Source organism: Rutidosis leptorrhynchoides, chromosome 2, assembly GCF_046630445.1.
Source record: "Rutidosis leptorrhynchoides isolate AG116_Rl617_1_P2 chromosome 2, CSIRO_AGI_Rlap_v1, whole genome shotgun sequence".
Classification (NCBI taxonomy): domain Eukaryota; kingdom Viridiplantae; phylum Streptophyta; class Magnoliopsida; order Asterales; family Asteraceae; genus Rutidosis; species Rutidosis leptorrhynchoides.
The window spans coordinates 126,909,687-126,922,495 of record NC_092334.1 but is presented as its reverse complement, the minus strand read 5'-3'; the positions used below and the strand labels follow the sequence as shown (position 1 = coordinate 126,922,495).

Below are 12,809 nucleotides of genomic sequence, written 5' to 3'. Positions count from 1 at the left end.
CGAGGAACCGATTGCAATACTCGATAAGAAGGTCAAAAGGTTGAGACATAAAGAGGTTAGGACTTTTAAAGTTCAATGGCGTCGTAGTAAGGGTTCCGAGTTTACTTGGGAGCCCGAAGAGTTTGTGTTGGTTTATCTTCCTTCTTGTCATGCGGCTTGGATCGCGAGGACGCGCTCCGATTCAAGTGGGGGAGAGTTGTAACATCCCGTTTTCCCGTACGTATCGAAAGGTACCTACTTAATCATTTGTACGTCTATATATACTTGATAATGTGTGCGCATATATATATATATATATATATATATATATATATATATATATATATATATATATATATATATATATATATATAAGTTTAAACATGGGTTTTGTAAGCATTAAGTCTTGTGAGACTATTGTGGAAGGCTAGGTGAAAATAGGAAGCGGGTTTGGATTGTACAAATTAAATAAAATCGAAAAAGTGTTTAAGTTGGTCGAGCTGTCCAGTTCTAGCCTTAGGCCGCGCCGCGACAATTGGGTCCGCGCCGCGGCGTAACAAGCAAATTTGGATCAGAAGTTGGGTTAAAAAGGGTCTATTTTCCCTTTATGTGTCGCGCCGCGACGATTAAGGTCGCGCCGCGACAGTTCTGCTGAACTGGTGTCGGACTTAGCTCAATTTAAGGGATTTTGAGGTGCAAAATGGTAACTTGACATGTGGATCTGATGGGAGCATTAACTCTCCACCACATATCCATTTATTTCATTTCTTTTTCTCATTTCTCTCCATTTTCTCTCCCAAAACACAAAACCCACTTAGTTTGATCTTGAGATTTGGAGTTAGAGATTTGTGAATCAAACCTAGGAGCAAGAATTAAAGTTGTTCCTTGAGTCTCTAGCTACGCGTTAATAGTCTCGTTAAGTTCTAACTCTAAGTTTTGAGTTTTAATTGACTAATGACTATGGTTTTGAGTACTAGGGATTTGTAAGACTCATTTGGTGGTAAAATGGGTGAGTTTGGGTTATGTTGTTGTAATGAAACCCTAATAGCCACTATTTAGGGTTTTGGCCTTGTGATTTGAGACTGTAAGTTTCAATTGGTGTTGTTAGTCACTAATGCACTTTAAGATTTATAAAAGAAATGTAAATGGGTAAGTTTGACTTGATTGTGAGTCTAAGTGAGATAAAATGGGTCAAAATGTACTAGTTGACCCAATTAGATGAAATGGGTATGGATTACCCTAAGCTTTGTGTTAATTGAAGTTAATAGACTTTAATTCACTAGTCTTAGTGATTAAAGTCGAGTCTTGGCCATTTATGGGCGGTTGTGAGTAGTTGAGTCATTTAATGCAAATTGGGTCATTAAATGCTCAAGTGGGAGTATTGTGGTTAATCCCACTAGTTGTGAAATTGAATGTGCACTTAATGATTTAGGTACATTGTGTTGAAGCTCGGAAGTGCTAAATCATCATCCTTGTGATAAGGTGAGTGGAGTAATTATACGTATGTGTATATGACGTATTTATTTGTGGGTGTTATGGTATGAACCATCGAGCCGGTAGTGCCATAACATGTGTGTGATAAGATGTGAACCACGAGCCGGTAGCATCGAGTGTGAACCACGAGCCGGTAGCACTATAAAATAAGATGTGAACCACGAGCCAGTAGCATCGAGTGTGAACCACGAGCCGGTAGCACTATAAAAGAGTATGACTCGAGCGTATGGTGTGAACCACGAGCCGGTAGCACCATAGCGTTATTGGTTAACCATATTGAGATTGTTGATTTTTTTAGCATATTATATATATATGTTGAGTTGAGTATATGCTAATGAAGTGGCGTGATAATGTACGACTTGTTGGTGTTACGTTTATGTTGACATGCTTTTTGAGTTACAAGTTCGTATGAGGTATTTGGTAATGTGATTGCGAATGGATAGGTTATATATATGTATGTATAATTGTTGCACTCACTAAGCATTGCTTACCCTCTCGTTGTTTACCATTTTATAGGTTCCGGCTTGGACAAGGGTAAGGGCATACGGTTGGATTAGTTGTCTCCCGTTTATGTTGACAAGGGGTGCTTTTGGGATAGCTTTTGAAGTTGGCGTGACGTTTTGGGTAGTTTAGTCCCAAACCATGCTCGAGTGTCGTTTGGATTATAAACTACCATTGTAGGGGGTCAAACTTGTATTGAACTTAATTAATGGCCTTCGTGCCTTTTGTAAACATTTAAATCGTTGTACGTTTAAATGGAACTCGTGGAATGGTTTACATATTTAATTGGCGCATAAATGTGTATTATAAAAAAAAAATTTATCGTATGGAATACGGGTTGGGTTGTTTCAACTTGTTTACGAGATTGATAAAATGGATTTTTAAATATTACCAACCGAGTAAATGAATCCTTATAAAAGGTACGTCTCATTTTGTTGAACTATTTTCAAAAATGACTTTTTGAAACGACTTTGGATAACTTTTGTATGTCGATATCGAGCATTAAGATTGTTATATACTATGACCTGACCTAGCTTGATAGACATTTATTGACCAAGATATGTTCTCTAGGTTGAGATCTACGGTTATTTAGTAATCCGAGTTTCGATCACATTTTGGTGAACGACTTTATATGCTGCTAAGGTGAGTTTCATATGATCCCTTTTACTCAATATATTTTTGGGCTGAGAATACATGCGACTGTTTATAAATACTGAAAATACTAGATTTATATGCGTGAGTTTCATTTGCTCCCTTTTTAATTGCTTTTGCAATCTATATTTTTGGGCTGAGAATACATGCACTTTATTTTAAACGCAATGGATACAAGTACATACTAAATTCTACACCGAGTTTGAACCGAAAATCCCTTAGCTTTGGTAACTAGTAACTGCCGGTTATAAGAACTGGTGGGCGCGAGTAGTAGTATATGGATCCATAGGGCTTGACATCCCCGTCTGTTCCAGGTATAGAAACCCTAGCCTGAACTATAAAACAGACGTATGCTATTTGAGTTTAAGTACACGTTGGTTTGCGTGTATTGTACATGTTGGTTGCATGTATGTTAAAACAGGGGTACTTATTATAACGTTAAAGCTTAGTTACCAGGGTGCGCAATTTCGTAGAATATTTTGATAAACGTTTCTGGATGAAACAACTGAAATCTTGTGATCCACCTTTATATACAGATTATGCGAAACACTAAAACTATGAACGCACCAACCTTTGTGTTGACACTTGTTAGCATGTTTATTCTCAGGTTCCCTAGAAGTCTTCCGCTGTTTGCTTATATGTTAGACAAGCTATGTGCATGGAGTCTTTCATGGCATATTTTTCAAGGAAACGTTGCATTCACCAGATCATCACCATGTATCTTATTTTGACTGCATTGTCAACGGAAGTACTATTGTAAACTATTATTTACGGTGATTGTCTATATGTAGAAATCATCAGATGTCGAAAACCTTTGATTTAAATATTCATTTATGGTGTGCCTTTTCAAAAGAATGCAATGTTTACAAAACGTATCATATAGAGGTCAAATACCTTGCAATGAAATCGATGAATGACGTGTTCGTCCATATGGTTTTGGAGCGATCGTCACAGAAAATAACTCTATTACTCACAAGAATAGATTACACGAGTATTACAAAACTCAAAAAAAAAAAAAAAAAAAAAAAAAAAAAAAAAAAAAAAAAACCTCTCAAACTAACACACTAGTAATCTCACCACTATCTAGGATGTATTCACTCTTGGTTAGGATTACACTTAAACTCACACACACTAACTAGGTATGATTACATTTTTCTGAATGATTTACAAATGAGGCTTACACCTCTATTTATAAGGAAAATTTGAGGAGGTGGAAGTGTGAACGCAGATTGGTGTGAACGTAGAAAAAAGGTGGCTAGCCGTAATCGTTTCCAAATTGAATACTTCAATATGAGTTGTCAAACAAGTGGCTAGCTGTAATTGTTTCCAACTTTGCTTCTTTAATCGGCTTTTTTGAACATCTAGAAAAATCTAGATTACGGCTAGAATGGAAACATCTAGATGACGGCATCTAGAAGATACGGCTGGAAATCATCACTTGTTGCATCACATTAGGTTGAGACAGCAATTTACTTCTCTTCTTTCCGGTTGGATGGGTAGAAATGTAATTTAGCAAAGCAAAATCGCCAGCTACTTTACCCAACTTCTCAAATACCTTTGGTGCAACACGTGGATCATATCCAGCCGAAGCCATCAGCAACAGCCCTATGTAATCAGCTTCAATCTCCATTCTACAATTAAAACACATGATTAATTTTTTCATAAATAAATTAAGACGAACCAGCCACTTTTTAATTAGTAAACGACCTTTTGAAATACTAGCTTTTTATTGATTTATGGATTTGTACGTAATCAACTAGTAATTATTATTATAGCGTACCGTACCTTCGGGAGAAAGGAAGGCCAAGTAGAAGAGCTGACATGGTGTAGACAAGTTGTGGCTCAAAGAACTCGTATAAAATTAGCTTCCCCATACTCAACCAGAGCATGTGCAACCTACAACCATATACATTCATTCATTCATATATATTTAGCTGAAATCCAAACACAGAGGTACGTACGTAATGATCACTTTGTGTTATTATAATGCGGATCGGAATAGAATAAATTTAAAATAATCCAGCAATGGAACACGTCTAACCAAGGATAAAAAGCTCGGGAACTCGGGGAGTACTCAAATGTTGACCAAGTTTAACTTTGACTGATTTTGACCGAGTTTTGACTGAATGTTGACCAATGTTGACCGATTTTGACCGGCTTTTCGAGTAATCCCGAGTTTTGGCCAAATTTTGACCGATATTCCGAGTAATGTTGAGTTTTGGCCGAGTTTGATTGAGATTGACCAAGTACTCGGGGTGTACTCGGATGTTGACCAAATTTGACTTTGAATACATATTGTTCAATGTTGACCAATTTTGAACGCTTTTTCTAGTAATCCCGAGTTTTAGCAGAATTTTGACCGAGTTTCCGAGTAATCCTAAATTCTGGCCGAGTTTGACTGAGTTTGACCAAGTACTCATCGAGTACGCGGATCTCCAAAAACCTAGTACTCGGGCGGCGTAATTCGAGTTCTACAACCGTGCACAAACAAGTCAAAAGTAGCCACAAGTGGTTTCCTCATTCCCTTTTCCTATAAAGAATGAAAATGATTATTACACGAGAACTTTACATTAACAATTAATGGGTGTATGTAATACTCCGTAATTGATTCTAGGTCAACCTAACCCCTAAACTGCAGCGAATTTGGTGATCAACGTACATAATACAAGCAACAATTATGGCTGCAAATTCAGAAACACAGTTCAATCTATCTATCTATCTGTATATAATTAAGCAACTAATTAAACAAACTAAAAATACCACCAAAACTTCCCATTTCAACCCATCTAAATGAATAGTATCCGATTTCCCCCCTTTTACTTTCCACTTTTTCCAACTTTTATCAGCCCGCATTTCATCATCAACAGCCTCTTTTTTCAATACTCGTTGCAACCCCTCGATGATATTATTCGAAATCAAATTAACCCTAACGCTTTCCAGATGATTATCAGCCAACATTTTCCCTTTGAATCTTCCAGCTTTCATTTTCTTAAACTCACACTCACCAATCATTCTCTCCGTATTTTTTGACAATACAATGAGATGTTTTCTTTTGGTATATGGGATGGTTTCAACTTTCCCATAGATAATAATAACACCAGCTCCTGTTCCTATTAATGTTACTAGCCAAATTTTTTTAAGGTTTTCAAACCATCTTTTAGAATAATGCTCACTTTGTCTTGAATCGGTAGAATAATAATGTCTGTAACTACTTCCAAGAAAGCTAACATGTGGTCCATTTGGAGACTTTTTGAGTTGATTCTTGTTGTGGTTAGTTATTGACGATGAATTTCGTATTAGGGTTTTTGGAGGTGAAAAAATGGGAAATTGTATCTAATTCTAATTTTGATCTTCTGTACCACGCCATTTTCTGTGGTAAAGAAAGATGGAAAAAATTACAGGATAAAAATGATACAGTAAATTGTTCTACTCCTTTATTAAGGTAATTTTTATGGAATTCTCACACACCACTTTTTGATCCATGTATACCGAATTACCTATTTTACCCTTAATTTTATTTATAATAATAATATAATTTCAACTTTTTAGGAACATAACTGTGATTTTATGAGACAAAAGTATATATGGATCAAAAAAGTAGTGTGTGAGAATCATCTCTCCATTTTTATTTTTATATTCTTATGTATAAGATTCAAGATAAAGTTATACACCATGTGCTATTTGCTTTTTTTTTCTATTCTGAATTTGTCTTTTCATTTGTCTCTTAAGGTGTATGATTTCCTGTTTTTTCATTCTCAAAACATATCAAAATTCAGATTAAGTGAAAAAGAAACAATAATTTTACTTCATTAATCAATAGCTGTACAAAAATAGATCATTAATTGGAAAGTAAACAAACCCTTAGTTTATCATGTAGGATAAAAAAATGTTTGTAAAAATTAAGGAGTAAAATTGTAAAGTCAAAAAAAATATGTGTCAGTCAATTTCTCTTAAACTGTGTATTTTTTTTATATTGACAACTAAATCGAGACGGAGGGTTAAAATAAACATATATTTATTCTATTAAAATTCATACGATTAAATGTTCTGCATGATCCAATTACACTTCTAATAATTGTCTAAAGTTTAGATATGAGTAGTGGTATTTCCAAATCTATAATTGATAAATCCACATGAGTGTACTAATATACCCTTAAGTGATAGTTTACACGAGTTTTTATTTGAGGGTATTTTGAAAATTTTGTATCAAATTGAGTTGGATCTTGATAGATTTGAAAATATAAGCTCGTGATAGACATACTTAGGAAGCAATTTAAGAATGATAGAAAAAAAGTATTCAAAATTGAACACTTCAGCAGTTCATCTAGCGTAGCTTTTCAAACACAAAAGATTTTGACGGCCCTGGGTACACAAGATATACTCCAGATAGCGTAGCTTTTTAAACACAAAAATATAAAATTAAGAGTACATGCTAATCAAGAAAGAGTAGATACAGAATCAATCACTGCCGATACTACAATTACAATTAGCTAGAAAAAAGTGGGATACATTTTAATGTCAATGTGACTATGAGTCCTTACAATAAGTTAGCAAAATGTAGTAACTAATTTGGTGCATATATGAGTTGTCATAACATAAACACATCAACCTATCGTCCTGCTATAGCGTCTTGATAAATAGAGACTGCTTCTTGCATCACATTATCTTCAGATAGCAATTTACTTCGCTTCTTACCGGATGGATGGGTAGAAATGTAATCTTGCAAACCAAAATCACCAACTACTTTACCTAACTTCTCAAATACCTTTGGTGCAACACGAGGATCATATCCAGCTGAAGCCATCAACAACAGCCCTATGTAATCAGCTTCAGTCTCCATACTACAAAACACATTATTATTTTTTAATATCATAAAGACGAACCAACCACTTTTTAATTAGTCTACTTTTGAAATACCGGCCTTTTAATTTATGGATTTTTAAGTACCCCTATGTATAGTAATCAACTAGTTATTACTCCGTATTATATATAGCATACCGTACCTTTGGGAGAAAGGAAGCTTAAGTAGAAGAGTTGACATGATGTAGACAAATTCTGGCTCAAAATCGTCAAATAAGTCGAATAGAATTAGAAGTTATTTGTAATCATTTCAGCTAGATGTCTAGCCACCGCATATTCATTCATTCATACACAATAACGAAACAGGATACGGAACAACAAAATGGGCTACAACATAACTGCACAAGGAGTAGACAGAGGTACTTTATAAGAAATTATTCACTGACCTTACAAAGTTATAATAACGAATTCAAAGTTATAAAAGATCGGAGCTGCCTTCATATCCAAAGTTGGGTGCATACTAGTGTTTTAAAGTTTGTCTTTGCAGATAATGCTCAAGGTATCATGTGGTGGTTTTTTGCTATTAAGGCTCTTATAAAAAGTCAATGGTTCATGGTTTATAGGGATGGTTGTGTTGCAGTGGGTGTTAAAATATGGCCTCCTGGGAACATTTTTGTTTTTAAGTGTATGTATTAATCTTACAGTGGGACTTATAATACCAAATGGTTATTTGGGTGGTATTTGATAGTCACCTTAGATTCCCATTTTCGTACATTGAAGACAAATTTTATGGTCTATGGGGCTCTGTTCCAGAGTGAAAAGTGTTATATCATATGGGTTTATCATCATGGTGGCACACAGAGTCTAAGCTCAAAGAATTTTCATGGTGGCAAAAGACACTTCAATTACTTTGGCTCGAATTTTATTAGGGAATTGATATTTCCAAACTTGTTTTTGATAGATCCAAACAAATTCACTAAAGTACCCTTAATGATGTGTTATATAGATTTTTCATTTTCATATTATTGGAGGGTATAACTGGAAATTAACCACAAATATGTGTGGATCTATCATATAGATGTTTGGAAATATCACCTCCCATTTTATTATGTGTCTCTTTAAATGTAATATATGTTTAGTGTCATTTGGGATTGGTATAAACTTGGTGGTAATTGTAATATGTGCCATATTACTAGGTATTGGGATGTACATTAGTGAGTCCTTTTGTTTTGGTTTGGTCAGGATAGATTTAGTTTTGCAATCTATGTGTCATTTGTATAAGTGTTTGGTTGGTCACTAATATCAACCCCTCGGGTGTGCCCGTTGTAGTTGTACCATATTTTTTTTCTTTTCTAATGGATTTTTCCGAGGCACTGTCCCCTTATCCAAAAAAAATAAAATAATCTATACATATTCTAAGATAATTATTTCGTATAAGTTTATGTTAGTAAAAGATTTATATACGAATTTTAAAATTCTTCCCCATTTTTAGGTTGTTTAATTTATGTTTTGACATGTGTCAGTTTTAATGAGAAGATGACATTTCAGCATATTGTAGACGCTTTATATAATGTATAGATAGATAGATAAATGGATAGATAGATAATGTACATATACATTAAGGGAGTGCTTGGCATATAAATTTTTCCATTGAGACTTCATGTTACACGCACTTCAGCGTCTTATATTGTTCGACAAATTAAGACTGATGTCTGATTCATATTTTCTCATCATTTTATGCTATAATTAAATTGTGGAACTCTGAGATCTAGTTTAGTCATAACAAGTCTGTCTATCAAGATAAATGATGCACATACCCTACTTCGATCTTTACAACTATTACTTAAACACCAATACCTAATCGGATGTGTGTAGTCTTGCTTTGCGATTAGAAAAGTAGCAGAAGTTAGGGAAGACCAAGGTTCCTTTGGTTCAGAATTCACCACTGCCACCCACCAATACAGCCCCCCAACTAGAAAAAAATAAAGTTGAGCAGCGAGCAAACACGAATCCAGGGAGCAATAGTCGGGTAAAGTGTTACAAGTGCGGAGGTATAGGACACTGTTTGCGTGATTGTCCTAATAACAGGAATGTCACAATCAGAGATGTTGAAGAAAAACCTGTGTACGACAGCGTTAACGATGATGATCGGGTCCACGACGACAAAAGTTTGGTCATTTATGCAGATCACGGAGAAGCACTCCTTGTCCATCGCGCACTTAGTGTTGTGATTGACACAACTGATGAATATTCTTGGCTCCGCAATAATATATTCCGAACCAAAGTAACGGCTAAGGGTAAAATTTGTTCGATGATAATTGATGGTGGGAGTTGCGAGAATGTCGTGTCAACAAAGATGGTGGAGAAACTTGGACTAACATCGAGGATCATCCGGAACCGTACAAATTAACATGGCTAAAATGAGGTAGCCATTTGAAGGTAAATAAACGTTGTTTAGTGCACTTTTCAATTGGAAAAAAATATAATGACGAGGTTTGGTGTGAGGTTATCCCAATGGACGCGTGTCATTTACTTTTGGGACGCCCTTGGCAATATGATCGAAAGACGAAGCATGACAGATACTATAACACCTACAATTTCATCAAAGATGGTGCTAATATCACCTTGGCTCCATTAGATTCCAGGCGAAAGAGTGAAGGGGACCAAAACTTGTTTCTTAATCGTACCAAGTTCGACACTGAGGTTAGAACAAGTCCTATGGATGACCCACTGGTAGTGGGTGAAGTTAATGACACAATTGCCATAATGCCATATGAAGTCAGGCCACTTGTAACAACATTCATAGACGACAGCGCGGAAGATCTTGACTTGAGGACGAGTCTTTTCAAGGGGGGGGGGGAATGATGCAGGTACGATTGGGCCAGGCCCAATAATGATGGCAGATTTTATGGGTTGTGGCCAAAGAGTTCAATGTTGGCTGAATGATTGAGCTGTTAAATTTTCAGGGAATTAAAGTCTTGGAGAACAAGACATGAAGATTCTAGAGGGGTTTATTTCTAGTTAGTATGTTGTTATTTTGAATAAGGATTTGACCCATTAGTTTATTTCCTAATTAAGTGTTTTCTAGTCCTATTTATAAAGGACCATAGAGTTTATTTGTATTCAGTTTTTTGTTTACGTTCAATAAAACATCAGAGAAAACGGGTTAGACTCCCTGCCGTTTGGCAAAACAAATATCTTGGTCGGGTATTATTCGATAATTCCATTTGCCATCTTGATCCTGTGCATTATTTTGTCAACATTTGATTGCAAATGTATGCATGCATTGGTTACTTGCAACACTCCAAATAAGACTAGGGATGGCAATGGATCGGATATGGATCGGGTGACGCCGTATCCATATCCATATCCATCTAGTATTTGTTCATCCATATCCATATCCATATCCATATCCATATCCATTTAGTTTCAGGTCATCCATCCATATTCATATCTAGTGGATTAAGCGGGTTAATGGATATCCAATGGATATTAAAAGAAGGTTATAATATTTTCTAATATTCGATTAAAATAAAAACGTAGTATAGAAAAAATAATATAACATGACGTAATTAAAATCTAGTCATAAGAATGTGTAATCTTTGTCGGAGATATAACAAGAATTTTTGAATTTTCTATAAAACGTAGATTATGAAAAATTAAATATGAAATTTGTAAGTTTATTTTGTTAGATATACCCGTTTTATTGTAATATATTATATTTATTTTATTATAGGGTTGAAACAAGAATGTAAATTTAACAGTAAATGAACTTGTAATAATAAATATGTACACATATATCTATATTTATATATTTGTATATATGTATTTCGAGTGGTAATGGATATATCTATGGATGAAACTTTTTATCCATGTCCATATCTATATCCGTTAAGATTCATCCATATCTGTATCCATATCCATTTAGGTTCATCCATATCCATCACAAAGCGGGTGGATCGGGTGGATATCCACCGGATCGGATGGCCATTGCCATCCCTAAAGAGGTAAACATACTTATGCATGTAAGTAATGCTTAATGATTAATCAAGTGGATAACATCTCTTTAGTTGGGACTTAATAACCATCCTAATCATGTCTACACATATTTTAGATTTAAAAAGGATGAATTGCAATAGGTACAAAAGGACATTTAGCAACACTTATGTGTTTTAACCTTAATCACAAGCTAAAGTGTAGTTAAGACGTCATTTGGTGAGATTAAGCGAGATTAACATAACATCCTAGAGGTAAAAACTCTTTTGAATATAAAGAGGGCAACTATTCTAACCATGTTGAAACAGGTTTCATGAATTATAGATGTCCCGAAGTGGTCAAACTTTATCTAGTCAATAAATTTGGATAAAGAGAATTGCGGTCGATCCATGGTTGACCGTCGAGTCGACCGTATACCTGGTTTCTCAGAAACCAAGGTACAGGACACCCACGATCTGACCTGCGATTGACCGTGGACCTAGCCGTGTACTTCCTGAGTTTTTCAAAGGACTCTTTTGACTTGTTTATTATGTGTATCGGTCGTTTGCTAGAGATCATGTAGGCTTGTGAACTTGTGTTGTTCTATACGCTTTTAAGCACTTAAGATTTGATGTCATCATCAAAACAAAGTGATTAACATTTGAATATTATCATTGGAACACTAACCAACATACTGCTATTAGGGATGGATGCAGGTGTTGAAGACATGTTTGACGGGCTAACTCTGTTGTGAACTTTTGTAAACTGTATTTTGTAATAAAGTAACACCGTTGTGTAAACTTAACTTAATTACGTGGATTTCAGTTGGAATGTAATTAATGTTGTGATTTTATAATTAAGTCTTTCGCTGTGTTTAAAAAAATAGCCGGTGTTACAACTATGGTGTTTGACAACGTAATAATCTAATAATCAGTTTTGTAAGTGTTTGGTAAATTAGATTATGAAGTGAACTGATAAACAAATAGGAAGAAAAATCGTCGAAAAAGGAAAGAATCTAATAATTTATAAATCAAATGTTTTTCTACCGTAAAGGGTAACTTCCTTTTTCATTTTTACATTTTGAGTTTTTCAAATCGTAATTAATTGATTTTGTTGAATTTTCCAAAAGGGTATCACTTAAAAATTCCAAATTTATAATGATTCCCTCACTTATTATATATTTTTGAGTCAATTGAGAATCTGGCTATTTTAAGTTTAGAAACGTTACACATAACCGATGCATTCCTTATATGGTGTACACGACTTCTAAATTTTTATTATATTTTATCCTAATAATAATCAAAATCATCAATATTAAAGAGTCAAATACATGATATTTTGATACGTAAAGAAATATATATTATTTTGTGAGTAATCTTTTTCTATCTAAATATTTATTTTGTTAATTG

At 34.7% G+C, this 12,809-nt stretch overlaps 1 protein-coding gene and 1 pseudogene across 1 annotated transcript; both read right to left on the bottom strand.

The window, feature by feature from the left end:
• Window positions 1–4,036: 4,036 nt before the first annotated feature.
• On the bottom strand, window positions 4,037–4,510 carry LOC139888254 (mitochondrial metalloendopeptidase OMA1-like). Its single transcript, XM_071871276.1, has 2 exons — window positions 4,411–4,510; window positions 4,037–4,256 (listed from the first exon to the last, which is right to left on the bottom strand). Exons 1-2 carry the CDS (start codon window positions 4,497–4,499, stop codon window positions 4,037–4,039), a joined length of 309 nt encoding a protein of 102 aa, XP_071727377.1. The 5' UTR covers window positions 4,500–4,510.
• A 151-nt stretch (window positions 4,511–4,661) lies between these two features.
• On the bottom strand, window positions 4,662–5,992 carry LOC139888253 (mitochondrial metalloendopeptidase OMA1-like; annotated as a pseudogene).
• Window positions 5,993–12,809: the final 6,817 nt, after the last annotated feature.

Coding starts and splice junctions, on each gene's coding strand:
- LOC139888254 (XM_071871276.1), bottom strand. CDS start 4,499: ATGGGGAAGCTAATTTTATACGAGTTCTTTGAGCCACAACTTGTCTAC. Junction 4,257..4,410: donor GGCCTTCCTTTCTCCCGAAG/GTACGGTACGCT, acceptor TTTTAATTGTAG/AATGGAGATTGAAGCTGATT.